The sequence below is a fragment of the Cebidichthys violaceus genome, unplaced genomic scaffold, assembly GCF_023349555.1.
Source record: "Cebidichthys violaceus isolate CVI_PGR_0920_01 unplaced genomic scaffold, fCebVio1.0.p SCAF_46, whole genome shotgun sequence".
Lineage (NCBI taxonomy): Eukaryota > Metazoa > Chordata > Actinopteri > Perciformes > Stichaeidae > Cebidichthys > Cebidichthys violaceus.
The window spans coordinates 1,044,646-1,070,490 of NW_027176661.1; the positions used below are offsets into that span (position 1 = coordinate 1,044,646).

The 25,845-nt window shown below is 42.6% G+C and overlaps 1 protein-coding gene across 4 annotated transcripts in view; it reads right to left on the minus strand.

Moving 5' to 3' along the window:
• specc1 (sperm antigen with calponin homology and coiled-coil domains 1) overlaps positions 1-25,845 on the minus strand; it is a 67,118-nt gene that overhangs the window by 30,736 nt on the left and 10,537 nt on the right. For 2 of the 4 annotated variants that reach the window (XM_068729546.1, XM_068729547.1), the window contains exons 2-4: positions 23,721-23,905; positions 23,446-23,575; positions 770-2,328 (exon numbers count right to left, since the gene is read on the minus strand). In XM_068729546.1, the coding sequence (XP_068585647.1) occupies positions 770-2,328; positions 23,446-23,575; positions 23,721-23,882 (1,851 nt within the window). In that variant the 5' untranslated portion in view covers positions 23,883-23,905. Of the gene's footprint in view, positions 1-769; positions 2,329-9,161; positions 9,331-13,802; positions 14,220-23,445; positions 23,576-23,720; positions 23,906-25,845 lie in introns of those variants that run through there. The other 2 variants (XM_068729548.1, XM_068729549.1) reach the window with 2 other exon arrangements.

A 25,845-nucleotide genomic window follows, 5' to 3' on the forward strand; every position in this document is an offset into this window, starting at 1 on the left:
TGAAGGGGAAAACCAAAGTGACTCCTGAGAATCATATGAAAACTATTTGAGCGAACATGAGTTCATGTGCTGTGGTAGTGAAGTGATGAAAATGACCCAATACCAGCTGTAAAGCCGGTTTAATGGTCGTGTTTGAATCATTGTGGAAAATGTGTGTCCTCATGGTCACATTCAAAAAGTGGTGACTGTGCCAAAAATGATAAAAAAAATGATGGTCGCCCATTTGACTTTCATTTATTTTTTTTTAACCATTAGCAAGTACTAGACACATAACTGTCGCATTCTGGTCTCTTTCAAATCTATTCCTTATAATAACTGCTTTACAGAATCTGTTTCTAAACGAGTGAACTGCTGCTTCGCTTTTTCAAATGATACAGTAAATATGGATGGAGAGATTGTTCTTTTGGGAATTCCTCAAAGTTTTGTCAAACACAACAAAACTAATGAGCTTACTAGCAACAGTGAGTCATATACCTTATAATTCAAGCCCCAGTTTTTACACACGCCACTTAGTACAACACGATGGAAGCAACCAAGTGGAAACAGTTTGAACTGTGAAGAGACAGTCTCTAACCAACAGAGACTTGTCCAGTTTTAAATAGATTCATTTGAATCTTTGTCAACAACATTTGTCTTAAAAAGTGATAAATACTAATTCCTTTTGTTACGTTCTGACTGAATCCTGTGAGTAATTCTCTATCATTCAGTATTTCCTTTCTAGTGTATATACTGTATGTTATATACAAATGTGACCTTGCATCCCTCCTACCTTGGACATTGTGGATTGCACATGCTCAGCCTCGGCCTGGGCCTGTAGCAGCTCCTGCCTCAGCTCTGTCAGCTCCACCTCCAGCCTATCTCTCTCAGTGTGGGCTGTTTTCAGCAAGTCCTGCACCTCAGTGCCGTCACTGGCACTCTGCATGGCCTTCAACTCACCAACCTTTTGCCTCTCAATGTCCACCTGCGCTTTCAGCCTACTGTTTTCCAGTCGAAGACTGTCGGCTGTCGCTCTCTGCTCCTCCGCGTCCTGTGCTGCCTGACCTCCGGCCTCCAGCTCTCTGTCCAACTCGGCCTGCAGCCTGTCCATCTCCTCTCTGAGGCAGCGCGCCTGGCCCTGGGCCTCCTGGTTCTCCCCCTCCAGAGCCCTCAGGCTGCCCGTCAGCTGCTGCTGGATGTCCACCAGCTTTTCCCGTTCGAAGCGTGAGCTCTCGACTACCTCGGCATACCTTTGCTCCAGCTCGGCCAGCCGAGGCCCTTGGCTACCCAACTCCTCCTCCCTCTGGGCCTGAGCCTGGGCTTGCTCCTGAAGTCGGCCAGCAAGCATCTCATTCTTCTGGACCAGCATCTCCAGGTGCTCCCTCTGCTGTTGAAGTGAGGTCTGCAGGAGGCGTTTCTCGTCGGCCAGACGCTCGTTCTCGGCCGTCAGCTCCTGCACCACCTGCTGCTGATCGGCCAGCTCCTGCAGAGTTGCCTGCAGCTCCTCGGCCGTGCTGTGGTGGCTCTCCTCCATCTTGTGAATCTGTTCCGTCAGGCTTCGCACTGACACGTCATGCCCTCCTGCATTGGTTACTGCCCCCACTACAACGACTTCCCCACTGACACCGCTGCTCGCTGATTCTGAATGAGACGGGATCTTCTCAAACTCTGAGGAGTCGGGCGATGGCGAGTCCTTGGTGATGTCAGAACTGGAAGAGACAGAGGTTTTGAGAGGACTGGCAGCACAGGGGAGACTGTCCTGTTGCGGAGTAGCGGAGTTGGAGTCTGAGGACAGGCCGTTCACTAAAGGCTTGGAGGGGGTGCTTGAGTCTGTACTAGAGAGAGGAGAGGCATCCAAGCAAAGCAGCTTTTCCTTCAGTGCCTGGTTCTCCTCCCTAAGCGCTGCCAGCTCTCTCTGAAACTTCCCGTTCTTCTCCCTCAGCTCCCCAACCAGCACAAGGGCCTCCGCCACCTGTCCCTGCTCTCGATCTGCAGCAGGCTCTTCCCATGAGACAGAGTTGGGTGAGGAAGCAGTGGAGGCTTTACCTTTGCAACACTGCAACTCCATCCTGAGATTGCTGATCTCTAAGTCTTTGGCCTTGGCCTCAGCCAGCAGCTCTTTCACCTGGCACTCCAGAAGGCCCCTTTCCTGGCCCTCTGCATCTCCACGGGACTTGGTTGAACTGCGTGTCTGCTTTGCCAGGGTAGAGAGGCTGGAAGTGCTGGCACTAGACACCATCCTCTTAGTGGTTGAGCTCCGAAGCTGGTCCCTCAGAGAGATGCGGTCCCTTGTTATGGAAGAAGGGATCTCTCTAGGAGCTGGGATACCAGACTTCTTGGCTGCTTGTGCACCTGCAACACAGATCATAACAGAGGTACATATTGAAACAGTGTCCAAGTACCGATGAGCTCAAATCAGCATTTGCCGTAGACCATCCACAAACCAGTTGACGGAGCTGTCTGATTTAGAAATGTAAATATGTGAGAAAAAGGTTTTCATTCCTTTCTCTATTTCAGCTACATAGATTTATAAATGCCCAAATATGATACTGTCAATATATCCCTTTAAAGTTAAAATCTTGAAACCTTTTCAAGAAGTAGAAACAATAATTATAACCTACATTCACTAATGAGCAATAGAAAAGTGTAATCTCTGGTTAAATTAAAAAAGGGAAATATTGCTACAATATCTGCAAACTTTACAAAAACAAGACATTGACAGAAAATAATAATTGTTTTAATTATAAGGCTGTGATTTAGATAAATATGGTGGCAGCGTTGAGTCAGGACATTTTAAAGTTTCAAAAATAAAACGTTTCTCGGTAGAATTACAATATAGCTCGCTTGACATTGAAAAGAGAAAGTGAATGGAATAAGCGTACAGACATGCTGGGACCGTGGATTTGTTAACATCATGTAATGACACTTTTGAATGGACAGTGTGTCACATTCAGATGCTTGTATTATTCAGCAGTTCTATGTTGCTGGTCACTGTACCCTATTCACATATTGTTCTCTGCTTGGACAACAGAGCATCTGCCTGGCACTGTCTGTCTGTTGTCATTCATCGCTGCAGCAGAGCTCAACTGTGGCATTTGAAAAGACATCAGCGTGGGTCGCTGGTGCGAGCCTTTTTCCAGACCTCTCTCAGATATGAAGAGTATTTACTGATGTCCAGCGTGAGCAGGGTGCCGCCTGAAAACGTTTTATTGTTTATTTTCCGATCATCAGCAAACGGCGATGCAGACACAAGGGGGTCGCTTGTTTCAGAGGATGACAAAGGTCCCTGTGCACGTGGAGCGTTCAGGCACAAATCAGTTTAAGCAGCGCACTGACAAAGACGGCCCTGTGTCTCTCACATGCATACATCATCATCATCATCATCATCATCATCAAAACCACAGAGGCTAGACAGACAGCCTGTGTGCTGAGATAGACAACGCATCACCCTGAGCAGCACATGCATACATTTGCAGCACACACACACACACACACACACACACACACACACACACACACACACACACACACACACACACACAAAAATGGCCTAGTTTGGGATGGAAATCCTATATCCCTGTGGGTTCTTTAAGTACTCTGCCAGTGATAGGCACTTTGCACTGACTACCCCCCTTATTGAATAAACTAGCAACTGTGGCAGGAGCTGCCAACACTGGAACAAATACTGGGGTACAAAGCCGTTTAACATTCCCAGAGTGTGCAGCTGTGGCTGAAAAAGTTAGGTGGGCTTGCTAATGATAACTGTTGAGTAAACAATCGAGGTTGAGATTTTAAAGAAAACCAGGAACTGTAAAAATGGAGAGTGGCAGAATAACACTCAGGTCTGTCTGAATGTCAGTGAGATTAGGCACTCATGAACCGCTGTCATGAAAGAGTCACATTAACGAATGCAGCACTTCAGTGAGATGAATTTGCTGCTGGACAGAGCTGCACCTGACAAAGATCCAGTGTTGCCATTCAAAATCTACAGTCACTTTTCTGCGCACTTCACAGAGGATGAAGCCATGACTGACAGAATGAGGACAACATGCACTCCGAAATGATGTACCGTCACGTGGAAGATGTTAAAACTAGATCAGCACTGGGTGTTATAAATTACTATTTACCAGTATGCACTACTGGAGGCAGAACAAGAATGACACACCTCACAGCTCACAGCTATTTCATGGCCACTTGTCATATACTCATTGTAGGTGGCAATAAAGACAGGGACAATAGGTCCTTGTTGGAGAGAGAGAGGAGTGCGATGTGATTAAGATCGGCACATTCCCACGAGGATGAGTGAGGAGTGGGACTGTAGTACAACCTTTCATTTGCTGTTCCTTCATATTCTGTTTTCCTCTTGCGCTCTTAGTGAATAAAACCCAGATGGAGCACATGAACTCACTCATCTTTAGATCACCCACCTCTTTAACCATGACATCACCACAGCTGCTTAACGTGCACACAGAAATGACACCAGTCCAGATGCCAGGAGTCAGCACAGACAGAAGGATCCTGAAGAGGAAGAAACAGCTACTAGGATACAGCGTCAGATAGTTAGAGGATCTCTATATTACTTGGACATACTCCCAGAAATAAAGATCATAAAAACTTAAATTCCACTGTTGGCTATGAAAACATTATTTGACTGAAAAAACAATATTGTTTTCTAAAGCTGATATTGGCCACCGGCGCTGACAGTGTATCAGCGTGTCTCTAGTAGATAAAATATAGCACCGCAGTTAAACAACCTGTTTCCAAGACCAACACAGCGGCTGAAGAATGTTTATTATTTCAATTTTTACATCATCAAGTGCACACATTGCCAGACACAGAGCCAACAAAAGGCACAACTCTGACAAGACACCAGAAACAGTCTCTTAAATGGATTTGACAACCATTTTGAACAATCTCAAATAAAGATGATGTTGGATCGAAGATTGGAGAAAGAGAGACTGAGAGAAGCGTTTCCCTTACTCGGATGTCCCTGAAAGATGCAATTAACCTCCAACAGCTCTAGCTGAGCTGCTGAGTTGCATCCTGTAAAGTATTAGAGTGACAATTACATCACCCTATTTCTTAATGGCGGCAGAAAAGGAGAGAGGGGTAAAGTTTCTAATGAAATGTCCACCCCATCATAAAGCTCACACATTGCATCACAGCAGTCTATTCAGCCAAGTCAGGTTCAATTTAGTGAAATCTGTGCACTGTTTTTGTGAGGGCACAATAACATTTCTTTATGGTCTTCACAGAAAATTACTTCTTCTGGGTGTGCAAATCTTTCTTTCACAAATGAGGAACTAAAATATCCAAGACAAAGGTGGTTAAGAGTTAGCTTAGTCTTAATTTAGTGCCGTCTTTGATGTAGGCCGGCTCAGGTCCACGACCATTTATAGCTACCTCCGAGAAGCACTAAATCTGTGAAAAGGAGTGGAGTGGGCAGTTAGCTGGCTCATGGAGGAGCTTTTCTTCCTCTAGAAAAGAATAAATCCTCAAGCAGTCGGAGGAGTCCAGCTCCAAAATGCAAATACCATCAAACACCAGTTTTGGAGAAAGAGAAGAAAATCATTCCCAATGAGAGAAAACATTGTCATAGATGAGTCTTTTTACATTTAATATCTCAGGAACAGTTTCATGCTCCCTCTAAAAAGCTAAAGAAAAGTTATTGCTTACATTCAAGCAGAATCTTCAATTATTCCAGATTAGGCATTTTTTCATGACCAATGAGTCTTCAGAGAGTAGCTATTAAACGGACTTCCTGCCAACTTGAACTAGAATTACCGCCTTGCAGTTGTTTTCGCCAACCAGCCATGTTGCAGTTTGCATCCATGTCTGTCCAAAATGACATCACTTCATCAATTTAACCAATTAGACATTTGTGTGAAATTGTCATAATTAGCGATTGAATTCTTGAGTTGTGGGTCACAGTGACCTTTAACCACTAAAATCAAATGTGTTCAACCTCGAGTCCAGATGGACGTTTGTTTCAAATTTGTTCCGGATATATCTTGTTAATCGTAGAGAGCTTGATCTTTGACCACCAAAATCTAAATCAGTTCATATTTGACTTCAGATGGACGGACAACCCAAAAAGATGATGCCTCCATCCACGGATGTCGCCGGTTTAGATGAACACCAAACCTGATTGAGGCGACTGCGCATATGAAATGATTGTGTTGTTCATATTTAATCAAAATGAATTGCACAGACTGACTTCCAGTACTCAAGACCAGTCAGTCATTCCATGGGAAGTCAGCTCCCTGATCACAGTAATGCACTGTGCTGGCTTCTTTCTCTCTAATGAAGATAAGCTTTCAAATCACAGCAGGAGCCGTGTGGCTGGACGCCGTCCAGCACCAGCCGGTTAACTGAAGCCAGCCAGCTTGCTAGCCAATAGGTGACAGAGTGCATTGTGAGCAGAGTGCACAGAGTCTTCAATTAAGAGAACAGTAGGGTCACGGGTGAGGAGGAGTCACGGCAAATTAATGGCCAAGTGTCAGAGAGTTGGCACCTGAAATGACGCACTGGCTTCGTCATCCACACAAACAAAGCTTGTGATGGGAATCTCTCACTGTCTTTCCTCTGTCTTCCCTTCCGTGTTCCAGGAAATGTGCTGTGCAGTTTTTTCAGTCAGGTGGAAATGGAGAGGAGAGACAGAAAACGCAGTCGGTGATTCTGGCCTTCCTGTTGTCCAACTGTCTGGGCATGAAATAGGTCAACAGGCGCCTATCAGCCAAACGCTGGGACTCAGAGGCATTCCTTTTCTCTTACTGGAGTGGGAGATAGACAGAAGCGAGGCTCCATGACACCCACAGTGACTGAGCACAGATTAGCTTGGATGCTAAGCTGCATCACAACCTCACAATATACCACTGAAAACCATGACAATACCACATGTTGAGGATAAAAATGTTCTTTCATTATAATAAGGTACTTATTTAAAGGCACATCTTCAAAAACAAGGTACACAAGTTGGATAAATAATGGGATTTTGTAATAAAGATAACAGGTTTTGTGATTACAGCATTTTTGCACAATATTTCCTAAAAAACTGCTGGAATTTCTGACTAGGACATGACATCATATGCAAAGTAATAAATAAATAAGCAAACAGTACAAACAATACAAAACTAGGGTAATCTAATTTACCTTAAGAGCAGTGTTTGCACTAGTCAGCTGTGTAAACCAGATAACTATCATAAAACTGCAGAGATTCACTGACGGCTGTCAACAGTTTAGCAACGTCTTTGAAACTGGATTTGAATGGCTAACTGCACTTTTTATTCCATAAAATCAATAGAAGAGTCTGCTGTGACTTTTACACCCATAAAATCGATTATATTATATTTTGTCAGCTAACCCCTAGTTATTATTTCTTTTACGAATAACATTAAAATAGATATGAGCTGGTTGCATACCTACTTGAGCAGCATTTTTTTTTATTGTAAAAAATATTTTCCATCAGCATAATGGAGGCACTACAGTACAATATCATCAGAAGGCTCATTTCAAACTCTTTAATATAATCAAACTGCAAAACCGTAGCTGCATATAAGGGTTTTAATGTTCAGTGCACTAAAAAAGTATTTGTGTGGAGGTTACTACATGATGGGAGTCAGGAGAAGGTTTGCTGTTTCAGTGGCTGATGTGCAGGATGCATGAGAGGAGACGAGGACAAGTGCTTATTAGCTGAGCTCATGGGATAACAATATAACAGCAGAAAGTAGAAAATAATACAATTTAGCAAATCAAAGAAATGTTTTCGTTGTGGCTAGGTCATAAAGAGGCTGGATATTATGAAAAGGTAAGAGGAAAGGTTTAAGAAATTATTAAGCATTGACTGGCTCTGATGTGCAGAAATCAACCTTAATACATTCTTAGTCTTAAGTCTTTACTCTGACTCTGTCAGCAGGTGGCTTGTTGATCAATCGTGCGTACAACCGAGCAGGCAAACCCCTCACCCTGCCTTTATAAATAGAGACTTCATTGTGGATTTAAGCTGAGATGTTTGTTTCTGCCTGAGAAGTGAACAGCTCTGTGCTTCCTCTGCAGCACAGTATGAAAGTGCAGCATGAGAGCTGGCAGGCCACAGAGAGCCACTTGGCCTGGCTTCTATGGCTCCTTTAATCACTGTGATTGAATCATTTCAACTGGCCTGCACGCTCAGACTTTTAACACAGCATCCTTATGCTGATCCACTCCGCTTTACACTACGTATGGAGCCAATACCCTACAGAGATATCCAATAGCGCGGACCACAAGCCGGCCAACTGAGAGAGAATTTTCTTTAGGCTCCAAATGGAAAAACGTTTAAGAAAGAACTCACTGACGGAATAATAGTATGCCATTTGACATGATTGCAGGTTTATAGGATCAGTGTGTGTGATGGATAACAGGTTGTACTTGAGTAATGCTGAATTTAGTTTTAAGCCTCTGATGACTTCCATCTTAGCCTTATACCTTTGGAATAAATGTTACAAGCCTTAGGGTGTATTAAGCTGTGATCTACTTTCCTGGATTGACCACAAAACGTTTTTTAAAAAACATATTCTGTAGAAATATTAAGCCGTAAATAGGGTATTGAAAAAAAAGACATCAGCTTCTAATCTCAAGCAACACTTGGGTACTGTGGCTCCCTTTCCACAGCTTAAAACAAAACAAGAGGCAACCGAATCTAAAGAAGGGCTCAGTCACACCAGTATTTAGAACATTTTAGACAAGGCAAAGTAAATTCATGCGTTGCTTTAAACCCAGATACACCCGAGGGTCCCCCATTTGGACGCAGAGTACATCAAAACTTAGAGAGTTTTGTGTTAAAAGTAACTGGCAGAGAACCCACGAAGAACGAATATGGTGATGTTATAGTTCTGCAGAAACCTCAGCGTCCTGGGAACAACATGAACTAGGTCACTTCTACATGAGACAAACACATCTCCCATCAGCCAAGCAAACAAATAACAAAATATCATAAATCATACTCGATATGACTGGGACAGACCGGAGAAAAAGGCTGCTACACTCCGTTAGCAACGTGCTACCTACGAACATGCAGCATGAAAAAGCACGAGCGCCTGACGGAGATTACGGACATAGTTTCCATTTCTCTCCCCGGTAAACCATCGCAGAGATATTCAGCTTCGAACACAAAAAGTCACACAGCTTTCATCGAATATTGTACTTACTTTTGGTCGAATCTCAGCGAAAAAATGGAATATCTCCGTACTTCCAACGCATGTTTGTCCAGCTGCTGGTGCTCCGTGTGAATCCGTTCGATTCGTGTCTCTCCGACACTCCTCGGATTCTTGGGAGGGTTGGAAGCTCAGCAAATCAGATTTCAGAGCTGGACCTTTTTGAGCTTTATTGGCTAATAGTGCTGTCAATCATCTAGCTTTCAATTCCAGGCAATTCTATTGGCTCCTACGGTTCGAAGGATGTCTCAATGGTGAAAATCGGAGAAGGGGGGGCTGAGATACAGCCCTGAACAGAGAGTCTGAAGCAGGATTTGACCTTAAACTAAATAACTAAAAAGGGCATAGAAAGAGCTTAAAACACTCAAAAAAGGTCCAATCTTCGGTCTATTGATTCAATGAACATCATGAGTGATACATAGAAGTGATATAGAGTGTTTTTGAATTTTAAAAATACTTTTTTATTCAAATATTGGAGTATTTGATCAGTTTTCTAATTTGAAATGCTCTATATTTCATAAATGTTTCACTGTATCTATGTATAGCTGTGTATATAGAGCCTATATCAGTTGTTCTAAGAGCCCAGCATATTAAAAGTCTTGGATACCCATACTTTCCAAAAAACAATACCCTAAAAGTGCTGTTTTTCAAGATCGAGCTTTTGAGTTTTCCAAGTTCTGCTGTGTTCCATCCTTATCTTATGTGAACCAGTAACATGTATTCTGATAGTTCCATGATTTTTCTCATCTCAAAAATATATTAAAAAAAAATATATTTTTTTTTATTTTTTTATTTTTTTATTTTTTTTTTATACAATTAATTAGGTATTTCTTATCTTTATTCGAGCTGAGGCCTGCAAATAGGCCTCGTTTTTAAAGCACAGTGAGTTCCGCTGTGCCACTTTCTAGAGTGACAGGACAAAGACGCATAATCAACAAGATGGCACCCAGTATCACCAACTTCACTCTCAGAGAGCGATAGTGAGCTGAACTGTCAGTGAGCTGCTGCTCTCAAGACATAAACACATGAACCTACATCCACAGAAAGGCCAGGTTTACCATCCCCAGAGTGAGGAAGAACACAGCCAGCTGCAGAGAGATATCAGGTCAATTTGGTTTGCATTGAACACACGATCACAGGTCAATTCAACTGTTTTTGGGATGTCAATTTTATACACTTATTGTTAGCTGCTAAGCCATAAATTCATGATTTTTATGAGCTTAGGCCTGAAGGCTATGCCAACTTTGATGTCTAGGCTGGATCCTCAAGTTACACAAGCAGGACATTTAAAAAACACTCCCTCTGCAAACACAAAGCTCTGTGGAAGGGCCGGCGTGTTTACTGTACCAACTGCTAACTGCTATGGAAAGTACGACTGATGTAACTTCCTCACACTGTCCCAGCTGTCAGAGGTTGGACAAACTTGCTTCCTCATGTTGCATCTCTGCTCTACGTCACTTTGCTCTGATATGGTGTTGAGATAGCACAATAATCTGCGCATTTCCGTTGAAGTTTGCTCTGAAAGGGAGTGGTACCCACCAGGCACAATGTATCAGTGCTGCACCAGACAGATAAGCGTTTCACACTAAGTGTTAGAAGTGAAATGATGTGATATATTTGTCACAAAGGCAGCTGCTAAAATAATGGCAACAAGCAAAAATATCCGAATGTTTGAAGAAAATGGGAAGACATGTTGCTTTCGCTCGTCTGAGAGGAGGCCAAGCGGAGTTTACCTGAGGATGAAAATTGCCTTAACACAGGTGTACACCAAGCAGAAATTGAACCTATTCCTATTAAAGCACAATATATATGGCTTCTGGTCACCTGCGCGTTTTTGATTTGTTGATTTATGAGCCACGCTATCATATTTGTCATAAAATCTGCAAGAAGTCACTATGTCACCAAGCCTCTAAAGCCAGCAGCTTCCTGTCTCAGCGGGGTAAGATACCGTTGCCTGGTGGCCACCTAAGTGGCACTTATCAGGGGATAGGAAGCAGAAACCAATAAAAGTCACCTTTAAAGGACCCGGTCACCAAACTCCATGCACCAGTTAGAGTGACAAAGGCATTAGTTTAGTTTCCTCTCACTAACAGATGCATCAAAGCTGACGGGAAAGTCAGGAAGACTTTAGATTTACATTTAATTTTGCAATGATAGGGTTCAAATTTGCGAAATCTAAGTTAAGCTAAAGCTGGGTTACTTGTATCAGCACCAATACAAAATGATAACTTCATGTTACTGCGCTGCAGTGTGAACAGAAACAAAAATGTTATTCCAATGACAACACACTAACTGATACAATGATGGTATCTTCCACTTTCAGAAATCACTATGCTTTGCACTTGCTCCCTACCAGTATCCAAAAAAAAACACAAGTTTGTTAAATTTCCTATTTTAGGCCATGTGAAAGTCACGACATCCTACTTTACCTCACTACACAAACATATTTAAACTTTCCTTTAATCCTGGGTCTGCCCCAATGGGTACAACTGACTGAGTTGTAGCCCTTAAAATAGGCTCACTGTTATTGGACCATATATTACTGATAATTCATCAACAGCCGACAACAGCTGAGCCGCAGGCGCTGGTCTGCTGAGCTAGTGAGGAGACAGAAAGGCTCGGTGTAGTAGCCTTCACTGTAATTTGGTTTTGATAACGACCTCCTTATCGCTGCAGCAGACTGCTTACTCCTTAGCCTGCCACTTCAGAGATAACACCATCAATCAAATCGGAATGAGTTCCTCCCGTTCCCACATTTCTTCCCTTACTTCCAGCACCAGAACTGTTATTTCTACTTTCCAAGCCCAAAGCCTGACAAACCTCAGCTGGCCGTTTCACCATCTGGATGGAAGGTAAGCTTATGTAAATAGTTAAATATAGATATTGCAGACAATGAACTACTGTTTCAATTAGAGGTTTTGAACGTCTGTACGTTTACTATTATACTTATACTATTATATATAGGGCCTTCTACAGTGCCTTGTACAGCGCGTGTCTTTGGTCTCGGCTCTCTTGGATCGATAGCTTCACGTCACGGGCAGGCATGATGAAAAATCAAGCCGTTTGATGATCAATTCTCATTTACTATAGAGGCTCCATGGAGAAAATGGAGAGTGCTAATTTATACGAATAACAGCTCGCTCAATTACTAATATTGCTGACTGATTCATTTCATAATGGAGGTTCATGTGGGAAGTTGGAGCGAGGATCATGAAGGACTGTACCAAGCAGAGTTTAAATACTTCTCATAGCCTGGAGAAGAACATGATTGATTACAGGGCGTGCGACTGTGATGGCGTATTCTTTCGCTGGCTGAGCAAACATTTTACTCTGACTCATTTCATTTTCAATCCCACATACTTCCACATACCACCTATCTGTAACAATCTCAGAATTATTGTTTGCACCAAGAAATACTCATCAACAAGCAGCCCGATTCTGCTTAGTAACTAGAGAATAATTAGTGAGATTAAAGACGATATTATCCTCCTTCGTTCCTACTTTTTGACTCAACAATCTTTTGTTTTGTGTATGGTGTATTTACTGTACACTGTATGTGTGTGTGTGCGTGTGTGCATGGAGAGGAAACTGGGAGCTAATCTTTTCAAGCATGCAGCAGCTTGCTACCATTGCCTTCCAGTATGAGCCTACTGTGCTCTATCTTCAAGCAACACACGCTACAGCCATGAAGTGATGCAGCTTAACACCCACTACTGACAAAATACTTTTGCATTGTGTGTGTGTGTGTGTGTGTGTGTGTGTGTGTGTGTGTGTGTGTGTGTGTGTGTGTGTCTGCGTGTTTGTGTCCGTGCCTGTTGCCTTAGCAAGGTTTTACTGGCTATATTTAGCCAGCATAAATTTTTGTTGGGACGACAACATGGAAATATAATCACATTACAGCTTAAAAATAAGAGTATAGTTCTGTATATTTCTATACAGTATATTGTGTGTGTGTTTACACATCTGAGGCGCCTCTGTGCGCATACACATATAAGATGTATATGTATATATAAGTTTTGTTAAAGAAAGGTTACAGACGTAAAAGAGCTTGGTTTTCTTTTGATGAGCGGGAAGTTGCTGCTGAATGCAGTTCAGAGGGACTTTGAAATGGAAATGTTAGTGAGGCGCAGTGAGCTCGGGGCAGTGGAGTGATGCGAGCGTGAGACTGACGATACCATCTCCTTTGACAGCTTCCCTCATGCTTACTGTCAGGCAAATCTCACTTAGCACCTCTCCCCCCCCCCCATATCTACACCCAGGTGCAAACGGTGAATACAGAAACACAACACACAACATCAGTAATTACACACACAAAAAGTGTGGATACGCTCAAACAAATAATGGCACAAGAACAGAGCAAAACGACTAACTTCCAAAGTGTTTAAACAGCTTCTATAACTCCAGGGCATGTTAATCAGCACTCGTCAGTCAGTGCTCATCTGGTCCGTATTCATTAGTCAGGACATGTCGTGTCAGAGATCTACTCTGGCACGACATGACAGTAAAGATTATCTCATTATCTCTTTTGCATTCAGCAAATGCATGTCTTTGTCTTTTACATCGTCAGAGAAAGACGGACAAAGACAAAGAGGGATAAGTGATGCTGAGGCAAACAGCCGAACAACAGAAGCAGACCTGACTCTGTTTCCTCCTGTCTCCCCGCCTGGTTCCCCATGTTGGTCCGCTCTGCGACTCCCACTCTCCACACCGGGGCGGACTAATCCAAGAATCCGTGGCTGCGGGGGAGAGGTGTGTGTGTGTTGGAGTGTCGGGGTTGTTTGCTCTGTTCAGCGCCCACAACCAGCGCCGGTCAGTCACATAGAGAGGAGACCATGAGAGACATAAAATCCTTCCTATTCTTCCCTCCTACTGGTCTTCTTTTCTTTTCTCCACTCCTTCCCAGGACTGTGTGGGTGACTGTGTGTGTGTGCATGTGTGAGGAGGCAGGCTGTGTGTCCCGTCAGTGAGTGACTGCGAGTGTGTGTGAATGTGTGCGAGTGTGCATGTCCTCCAGAGCGGTGACAGTATGTCACACTGGCAGGCGGGCGGGCGGGAGGGTAGCGTCGTGTGCACTTCATTATTGCTGTGATGACTGGAATCAGCTCAGAGGGGGAGTGGCTTACCAGGCCACACACACACACACACACACACACACACACACACACACACACACACACACACACACACACACACACACACACACACATTAACACACCTCCTCCCACTGCTGCCCGCCAGTTTACTCTCATCAATACCAGTTGAACAATGGTGAGATGAACTGACCCTCTGGTACTGAAAAGACAAGTGAGTATAAGAGAGAGAGAGAGAAAGAGGGTAGAAGGACGAAGGCAGGAAAGAGGAGCAGGAAGAAAGGAAAGGCACTATTTGTATTTTTGGCAGAGGGTGACAGTGCAGCTCTTGTCTCTTCTTGCTAAGGGAACTTGCAGACGGGGACCTCACACAAAGACTCCTGCACCCGCTCTCCCTCACAAAATCACAACTGTAATTTCTCCACAAAAGTCTTGATAAACAGGGAAAGGAGATGCTGGTCTAGGGAATAAGAGCACCCCCAAGGCTGGCAGCCCCATTTTTCTCTACAGCTCACCCGGCAGGGAACAATAGCATGTGCGTGTATCCAAGTGAGCCTACATGTGTATGGAGATGGGGGGTGGTGTGCTAGTTTTGGTGAAGCCAGTGAGGGTAAGGCTCGCTGTTTTTCTGTCCTTTCTCATTCACAATGTATGCACGTGTTAAATATTTATGATGGCACAAGCTGCTACATGGAGAAACCAAGTTGGAAGGAAGAATGACTTGTCGTTTCAGTTGCTCTGGTCGCTTTTTTTTGGGACCCCAATCGTCGTTGTTTTTGCGTGAGCATCTATGTGCAACTATCAGGAATTCACCTCTTGAGAGTTTGGCCAAAACACAAGGAAGTCCGGAACTACTACTCTACACTACAGGCAAATTGCTGTCATTAATCAATAATAAATAAATAAAAAGATAATTATTATAATTTGTCTATGGGCCAAAAACATCTATATCAGAGTTACACCCAGTTACAAGCAAACAGCCAGGGACTGCAGTTGAAAATTTGCCAAGATGGCTAAACTGGCACATTTACAGAAATGGCAATTAATGTCCCTGAAACTTTAACAGTAAAAATAAACAAACCAAACTGCACAAACTGTTCAAAAGAGCAGCAACTTAAGCAACCAAAAGATTTTATATTTACACTCTTCTGAGAAGAAACTTGTAAACAATGATTACAGTGGTACAATGAGACTTCACTATGCCCCGTTATCCGAGTGTCTACGATACAGAATACCTTGCTGTTATGAACCAAACTCTGTTAGCCACGAGCACAACTCTGTATGAAGTACTATTTATCAGATATCAAAATTCATCTCCACTGCATCATCGTTTTTTTTTTAAAGTCACACTTGACACACATAAGCAGTAATATTTTTAGTCGGATGAGCATTTCTGTTGTATAAGCTCAGAGCTACCATAAAATGTCCTTTGTGTCCACTGCTGAAAAGAACCATGGAAATTAAAATGAATAAGCAGAATACCAAAGCAATAGATATTTAAAATGGTAGCTGCAATTAAAAAACAAAAAATCCCCCATAGCTGTTAGGAAAGGCACGTCTGCTGCAGGATTCTGCCCACGTCAGGTTGAATATTCAACCCTTTGATACAATACTGTACATGGCTGCTTCCAATCCTTTTTATATCTTATGAATGTTGCATAAACTGTGGGTACATTTTCCTGTTCCTTTCTTAACATTCTCCTCCCTCCTCGCCTCGGAGCAGCACATCTACCTTGGTAAACAAACATGCCTCCTAATCCAGCTAAGAATGTTCTCCTCACCACAGGACGTCCATCTCTGGGAGCCCAAACAGACCTCTTTCTCATTCAGACCACTTCTCTCTGTGGTGCATCTTTAGGGGACTTGCTGAGGTCACAAGCTTCTCATAAGAGGAATTTCAAACTCAATGCCAAAACTGTGATCAACAAACCTAAAAGGGGCCAGGTGTGTTTATGCCAAGGTTGACGCCAGATGCGTAGATACAGTGGAGTAAAGCTATTCCCTCCTTCCACAATCCTTTTTACACTGTATAATAAACAGAGGGTGCACCATCATACTGTATATATTGTAGTGTACACTTAGACTTGGACAGGGCAGTGTGGGGGACATACAAGGTAAAGGTGTGAATACTTTTGCATGCTTATTTGTTTTGTGTTCAACTTCATGTACATGCGTGCATGTCTTTCTACGGCTTGTGTCAGTTTGTGTCTGTCATGGCTGAGTGCTTATGCAGGCTGAGGTGTCCCTGTGGACTGAGGCGTGTTTGATTAATTCATCTGACAGATATGAGGAGCTAAAGGACCTCTCTTTCTCGCCCTCTCTCCTGAATCCAAAACACTGACACACAGACAGATGGGGCCCCGCTGGGACCACATGTTACGGAGTCTGCTGTCTGAGTTGTGCATAGTAAAGCTAACACACACACACACACACACACACACACACACACACACACACACACACACACACACACACACACACACACACACACACACACTCTGGGTCCATAATAGTTTGAGCGCACCACTCTGCTCTGCTTATCTTTAACGGTGACTATTAACTAAGGTCTACTGACACTTGCATCCATCTTCCCTGTGAATTGGTGCTCTGAGGAAATGCTATGAGCTCTGAGCTGATTGATAGGGAACAGAAAGTGGTAGTCCGTCTGGTGTGGCTGGCCAACCTCACATATGGCAAACAATCCGAGAGAAACTTCACGTCCATCGCTCACTGACAGCATAGAGCTGAGGCTGCTGGTTAACAAAAAGAATGTCCCGTGTCTGACTGATGGCTTTTTGGGGAATGACACATGGTTTTCTGTAAATCTTCAGTGTGCAGTATTTTGTCTTCAACCACAGCAAAAAAAGCATGAGATATTAAACAGCATGCAACAACTCTCCTTGACTAGCTATCATGACAACAATGTCCCTCACAGGTGAAGAAGACAGAAATGTGAAGAGTTTGGCATGAGAGAGCGTGATGCTTCTCTGTAAAGCTAAGCTATTCCTGTTCATTCACTTTAATTGTCTTGCTAAAAGAATATTTATGAGGTGACAGTATTGCGCTGACACATTATCGCTCAAAAACAGCATGCAGCCGAAACACAGTAAAACTGGCAGTTGCACGTGTTTTCAAATCTGCAAACTCTTGCAAAAGACTCAACGTGTTTGTTCTCAACTTCAAGGCAGAAAGTGATACTACAAACATACACAAGTGGAACAAGGAACACATTATGAAACAAGGCAAAAGAAAATATGATTAGAGCAAAGGAGAAAATACAGAAAGTCGAGTTACAAACCTTTAAATGGTCCCAATTTAATTTAGTATGATATGCTTTTGTCCTTTAATATAATTTTGTATTCTATTTCCAATGATGTGGTCCAAATGGATCACATAGAGTATTTTGTAAAGCAATTTTTTGTTATCTCCCATGATAGTCTTTCAAATCTGTCATCTGAAATACAATTACTGAAAAACAAAGTATCTTAAAAAGTCACACAAATGTGGGCCTTAAAGGGGAAATTTAAACATTAAAGTCAGTTTATAGACCTTGGGGAGCACAATCGCATAATATTATGTGAAAAAAAAGTTGTACAAAGCCTTTTGTTGCTGAAGAGGGAGCTAAGCAATGACTAAAATTTGAACATAAAATAAATCTGGGTGTATGGAGACAGAAAGAAGTGAATGTTACCAGACATCTGTAGCCTGCTGCTCATCTCTGCTTGAGGCTAGTGGCTCGAGGCTACATTAGCTGCTACTAGCATACCACACCTCAATCTATCTATCGAGAGTTTGACGATGTTATACGAATGCTAAATCTGTAGAGCACTCTCTTCATTCTCTGTGACTTGCGACAGAGGGTGAAGTATCAGCAGAGCCGGATTTATGCTGAAGCAGCACTTTAGTGAATCAGACGCGGAAAAGACTCAACTCCCCTCACCGAGACGTTAACGATCAATGTGAGCGCATTGAAGTGCCCATTTGTAAAGTTATGCCCTGCAGTCACCCCCCCACCCACCAGGCCTGTTATTTATAGAGCAGGGCAGTGTTATCTCCTTCTGTCTCTTCTCCTTGCACACTCCACAGGGACTCTCTCTCCAAGTGAAAGCTTTACTGAATTATTGATGAGGTGTTTTAAATAAGTCATCAGGAGGAGGCTGGGTTTTAACCCGTTGTCTGACAGCACGGTACAGTTGGTTAAGTGCCTAGTGGGATAGGGGGAAGACTCCATTAGCAAAAGTAACAGTTTCGACTCATTAGCACAGCATGCTGTGAGGGCAGACAAGGGTGGGGTCAAACTGTCAGTCATCTGACCCTTTTAGACAAAACTGTGTGTGTGTGTGTGTGTGTGTGTGTGTGTGTGTGTGTGTGTGTCATGAATTTGTTTTACAGCCTTTATGCCTATTGTGATCTCTACTAACGCCTAAATACATGTATAGCTACTGGGATTGAATCTTGTTTTTTGACTTAACCTTTCAGAAAATAAGGACGATAGTCAGATCCATCATTCGTATAGCGGCATGGCTGATGTCTAATTGGAACTGGAAATAAGAAAGTACCGTAAAAATGATATTAAAGATCATAGTAATGATTGTGGCCGTCTTGGTTGATTGCATACAGGGAAATCCAATTTTATGACTGAAGACTGACTGTTGCTTCTTCTTCTTCTTACGGCTGTTCCTGTTCGGGGTCGCCACAGCGGATCATCTATTTTCATCTAGTTGGTACCCTAGGGCTCAACAATCCGAAAAGGAAATCTGATTTTATGATCGACGTATTTTGATTTGCTTTTACTCCAGATGATGACATGGGGGATACACCTGGAGGAGACCCACGCAAACACAGGCCCACAGAAAGGGGCCTACAGGGGAACCCAAAACCTTCTTCTTGTGACGTTATAAAAATTACACAAGGATGCTGTATTGCTTGTGTGTTTCCTTTCCCCTGTATGCACAGATTCTCAGGCACATGTGACCCATTCCTACAATTAATCAGCAATGATTTTCTGAATAGAATGTACAATTACAGTGCGAAACAAGATACAGAAATGGAACCTTTAAAAAAATAAAAACCTTTACGAGTCCATGCAACTAAAGCAAAAGTATGTTGTCACCACTCAGTGAAGATTCTGTCATGCGTACACCATCACAAAATGTACTTGGACGGCCTCTGAGAAAAGACTCAATTACTGCCTGACGGGTATGATGACAGTTCTGATGCAGTGTGCCTTAGAGCATCTTGTCAGTGTGTAATGTCACATATCAACTGGGGAGAAGCCCGATCTGTTTATGACCAACCTGACGACGCTGATGGGTGACAATATCACCAAGAAAAGCCTGAAGCCACATCTCAGTATTCGAGTGAATGTGTTTATCACAAAATTACATAAAGCAAATGCTGAATTTTTGAATATTCTCTTCGCCAAAAAAACAACTGGTTTTACTTCAGAGACTTCCCGTCCACATCAATAAATGCAAACACTCGAGACATTTCAGAGCACTACATCTCAACATCAATGAGTTCAAAAATACCACAGATCACCACCCCAATCTATATTCAAATCATGGCATTTCCCCCATGTGGATATTTCAGCACAACTCTCAGGTCAGGCTCAGCGACTTAAGATTGAGAGCAAGAGGCTAAATGATGATCGTCACAGCTTGCATGCATAGTTAACCATTGCTGCTCTTTCAGGTGTCACATTTGATTTTCCACTTGCTGATGAGCTTGATTTTTGAGACCGGTTTGACGTGTCTGTCGTTATATGTCTTGACGTGCACTGAGTCCCAACCCAGGTGCAGAACAATACAGCTTGTCTCATGATTTCGATTAACCATGCTTGATGACATCAAACCATCAATTTATCTTTATTTGAGCAAATTAAGTTTCTTTTGAAGTTAATTCGATTGATTTTGATCGGTGATGGCAAACACCAGAGTTTATTTTACATAAAGGATAAAAGATGCCACTCTCCCCGATGTCAAAACTCTGAACCTATTTTTAAGATGTTTTTCTTTTTTGACCAAGAATGTTATTAATATAGAATATATTATTAATAATCTCTGGTTGGCTAGGGTGATTGGCTAGTCAAACTAGTGCCTAAGAAGTATGTGTAGAGTAATGAATGTATCATGAACAGCACTAAATGTGAATACGTTCTTGTCCTTGTGTGTGAAAACACTTAGAGCCCGATCCAATGAAAGCTGGGTGAAATCATGGCCTAATTGTGTTTGAAGAATCGAGAGCCTCACTTGGCCTTGGTTTCTCAGCTCCTCTGGAGTCTTTTGTCAAGTAGAATTCAATTATCTATCAACCCTTTTGAGAAGGAGGATTTCAATAGAGCACAGCATCCACACTATGTGTAGATGGGCCACCAAAACAAACACAGAGATCCAACGATGTGCTGGGAACAACTTTAATTACTGCAAACAAATCCCTGTCATAATCTACCGCCATATTTCTCCAATGTGTAATACATGTTTTGCTATCAGGGTTATTTGTTGTTGCTGTGCTTATCCAGTGGCACGCCCAAAGTACAATACCAACACACAAATGAATGAATAAAAATACCTTCGAAAAGAGTTTATCGTGACATGGCATCCTGACATGACAGCGTTCTCATGCAACACCAGAGTCATAACAGATCTACATGCATGCATAATGTTACTTGGGATGTTTCTAAATTCCTTTACATGTTTACTGTGAACCTGCATTTACAAATTGCTTGTCATATGTGAACTTCACTGCATTTATGTGTAGATTATTGAGGATCCCCTGACATCGATCAATTTAATAAGGCTTTTTTTTCCTACAGCGAATTATATGAAACCAAACAGATGTCTCCTTCCTTTTCAGCCAATCACACGAGCGTGGCCCAACAAAGGTTTGATTTACGTCATGCACAAGGTGAGCGGTGTGGAAAGGAATCTCCCGGAAACTAGTCAGACAGCTAGCTTTGGCAAAGTAGTGCAAACATTTAACTTGTGTTGAAACAATCAAACCTGGACAGAAAAGTCTGTAAGGACCCCCGAAATAATCCAAACAAAAGGGATACATAAACTGGATTGAAGGTTACATCCACAATGTTAAAGGAAAGACCACTTCCACCCAGCATGCTGCAATTGACAGCTGGCTAACATTGGCTATGGTTAGCTAACGTTGGCTAATGCTAGCTGGCAGACACTAACGTTAGCTGTGTGGTGTTGTAAGAGAAGCGTAGGTCAGTTGGAGAATAGTAGAGCCATGCAGTGTTTGTGTGTCCTTGGGAAGTGAAAAGCAAAAGAGAGAGAGAGAGACATTTAAGAGACATTAAAATTCCTTCCTTTGTGAAGAAGAGCCGGTTAACATGAAGCAGGGAGTCATTCAAGTGGTATTTGAGGCCACCTAGCCAAGGTTTTTACCAATTGTTGATGCTGAGAGGGAAAGCTACTGTTTGCAAGACGGTGTGTTCGGCATAGAGAGCAGAGACCAAGGCTGCCTGCATGAGCATAACCACCAAACTCATCAACCAAAACACGGTTATGCCACCAGCTGCTGCTATTGCAACACCCCTGCTATCCACTCCACATGCCCAGGGCTGTAAACCCAATAAAAGACAATAAGACATTCACAATAACAAAGATATTGTCAGAGTGCAGTTAAAGGGCTCCTCCCCCAAATGTGAGAGGCCCAAGTCACCAGCCACCCTGTGCTAACTAGCCGTCATCTGAGAGGGAAGAAGACTATGAAGACTATGAAGACCGAGAAAGAGACCTTGGCACCACGGGTTGGAAAGATTGTCTACACCGGTTTGAGAGCAGCTCTAAAGCTAACAGCTAGTCAGAAAAGACAATGGCTGTCCAGTTTAAGTTCTGCTTGGTTGGTACAGGAGGGGCAAGCACCCACAGAAATCTATGGTCTACAGAAATCTGGTGCAATGGCCATTGAACTGAGGCAGAGGGTCCACAAACTGGGTGAGGCGAGACGTCAAATTTGGAAAAAGTGTCAGTAGCCTACAGCGACAAAACTGTAGGGAATGCAGAAATTGTACAGAAACTGCTGAAACAGCACTCCACACGCTGTCTCAAGATCATGACATCGCCCGTCACCATGAAAGCTCCAAGGAGGCAGCATCATACGTCAACAACTTCAGGCAATCCGGAGCACTCCCAACTTCATGAAGTTCGTCAGGGAAAGTGAGTGAGCCAGTTTCACCAGTTGTTGTATCCCTTTGTTTAAACTCTTTGGAGATCTTTACAGACTTAGCTGAGGAGCACAAGTCAAATGTTTGGACCATTTCGCCAAAGCTAGCTGTCTGATTTGTTTCCTGGAGATTCCTTTTTACGCTGTTCCCTAAATGAGCATGAGGTAAGAGCATTCCCTTGAGCCGGCGTGCTCTTGTGATTGGTTGAAAAGGAAGGAGACATTTGTCGGGCTACAGACAAATCCCTGTTTTGTGAATCGAGTGAAAATTGCCAATACTTTTAAATGCATGTATTTGTGGAATTCTGTTACATTTATTTAAAACAAGAAGAACTTGCGTGTGCATCAGAAACATTTTTGTGAAGCGAGTCATTATACATATATTATATATAAAGCACAAAATACATTTGTGAATCCTTCTGCCTGCATTCATTAATATTGAGACTGATCTGACCCCATAGCAAAAGACCAGCCAAAAACCCAACAACATAATTTTCTGTCTCTAGTCCTTCATTTTTCCTAATTTGTCATCTAAAACATAGCCTGCTGTTCACACGGCTGAGCAGATGTTGTGTGAGGAGCAGACTATGAATGTGTCCAGTTTCTCAGATTTGGACCAAAATCCTGAGAACCTTAGTCCTCAGCCACCTGCATCTCATCAATGCCAACCAAACAAGAATAAAGAGACACAAGAAGAAGAAAAAAGGGTAGAGGGGATAGAGCAGCATCTCTCAAGCCTCTAGTTACAACCAGTACCTTGATACAGGCAGCTTCAGTGGTGTACTGTGGCCCTCTAGTGGCCACATGTGGTTAGTTGCACTACTTTCCTACTGAAGTATGATGATCTCTGAACTATTGACACAAAATACAGATCACATCCATAAATTGTGAAGATAACAGCTGTTTCCCCCACTTTTCAGCATCATATTGCATTTTTTTTTATATATTAAACCAAGTCTCTGAAATTAGTTATTTAAAGATATCTGATAAGAATGGTAGTTTCCTACCAGACAGGCTGCGAGGGCGGGCCTCTGTGAGATCTGAGATGGCTCCAGATGTCACAGTCTTCTTCATCCGGGAGCCAGTGGCTCCCAGAGCAGGCTTCGTCAAGGCATCATCACTGCTGGCTCTTTTCAGCTAAAAACACATCTGCTGTCAGTATCAACAATATAACGTCTAATAATGCTAAATAAAGTATTGAAGAGATTTAATCAGCTTTGTCACTTGTGTAAAGGCATCATCATGGTAGTTTGTGTTAGATTGTAGTGTACTCATGACCCACCCTGCTGAGGCGCTGGTCTGAGGCCAGCGTGTTAGACGATCTGGAGGTCTTCGTAGCTGTGGAGGTGATGGTGGAGGCAGATGGGGCCAAGGAGGCTTGCTTGCTCCGCTCCTGGAGTCCTGGCTTGGGCAGACCCACCTTTGTGGCGCCCGATTTCATCATGGCTGTGCGTCAGCTAACTACACCTGAGAGAGAGGTCCAAAGAAAGAAAGAGGAAATTATTCAATAACAAACTTCTGTATGGTTATCCTCAAGCATTCATATGCCTGTGTAAGAGCTGGAGGGAAGATTCTTCCAGAACAGATGCTCAGTAGGCTATTGTCTCATTGAAGGTTGCTCTCTTTAACCACTATGCCAAAGGCATCAGCACTGCTGAAATATGAACACATGATCTTCCATTCACTTATAAAAAAGCACTTTGAACAACAAACTAGTCTCTGAAAACAACACGAGTGACACTGTGCGAAACTGGCCTTTGACTTGTAAAATTGCTGTTTTTGACCAATATTTAAAAAAAATAACTTTATAAATGCATTTAGTTGACAACTAGACTTTTAGCCTCACCTACATATAATGTTTAGACTAAAATCTATCCATTGATTAAAAGTACTCAATACTGAGTAATCAATATTGGAATTGCAAATTAATAATTTATAAACAAATAAAACTGTTTTAGCAATGCGCCAGCTATAGATGTGAGCCAAAACCACAGATGCGTACAATTACATCTTTCCACAACAGTCATTCCTCTGTCGGGAATATGTTCAAAAAGCAATACAATAATGTCTTCATTTTTTCCAGCTCCAACAGGATATGGTCACACAGACTGTTAAAGGTGTGCATTTGACGTCCAGAAGAAAATGTACTCATCTGAGCAAAGACTAGAAGTAGGAACTGGAAGGAGGTAGGAGTGCACTTAACCAAGGAGAGTGTGCACTGGTAAAGACCTCTGGTGCTCCCTGATGACTGGCTGAGTCATTGATCTGGGTTGAGGTAACCTGATCTTCTGCCTCTTTAATGGGGATATCCTCTAGTCTCCGCAAGTAGGGAAACAAGGGAAGACAGTTCTCCCCACCTCTGCTCTAAACTGCTACACATATTTAATTTACTGCAGTGACTGAAATGTTGCATGTGTAGCACAACAGGTCACAGTTCAGAGCAGAGAAAAGCGATGCTGCAATAAAAAAAAAAACATCTGCAATAATTAATAGTTGGCAGTCCTATAAATAATGGTATGATGTGTAATAGGAGCAGTGTAGGCACTAACCACGAGATACAATAACAATACAGGGGATCCACATCAGTAAAATGTTCACAGGACATCCAAGGGATGTCTCTGGGTGCTTATTTGATGAGGATCACACTGCATGTACTTTGTTTTGTTTTTTTGCCAATATGAGCTTGTGTTTATCCCCTTGCAACAACCAACCAAATAAATCACGCAATTGTGAAACAGTAATGTAATGTTTGAAAACAAAAGCAAAATCCTGTCCAGTTTAATTTGAATATACTTTGTTTTTACCTTCTTTGGACCACTGTGGGACTCATTTCTGCAAATATGACTTTACCATATTTATCTGCATAGATAAGATCCTCAGGAGCCAGAACTGTGTCCCACTTACTTTACAATGGCCCAGTTAGGAATAGGAACCCAAATATCTTTGAGAGACAGACAGCAGGTTGTATTTTAAACATAAACTAGCTAAGATTTAAGGCACAGAGTGTGAGTTGGGCATCTTCCCGTAAAAGCAACTCGGCTAACAAAGATGACTACAGCGTACACGGTCTGACAGAACAAACATGTAGGATGACGACATCGTGGCTTATACAAGGCTGGTAAAAAGCTAAATATGGACTTTGCTTGAAAAAAAAAAATGCCAAATCAGAAAAACAAATATAACTTGTAGTCACCACACAGTCATAAGTAATGGGTTGTCATCTGCCTTAATTATATTGCGTCCAAAAACAGGAAGATGAATGTAGAGGCTTAAATATGGGACGGAGTGGTGTAAGAGCCTCTCAAGTTATTTCTGACAGTTGCTGTTCGACTGGACTGCTGAAAGAAAATAAGAGGAAAGCGCCAACTGTTATCAGTTTGGTCCTGGTTCAAACCATCTCTCACACA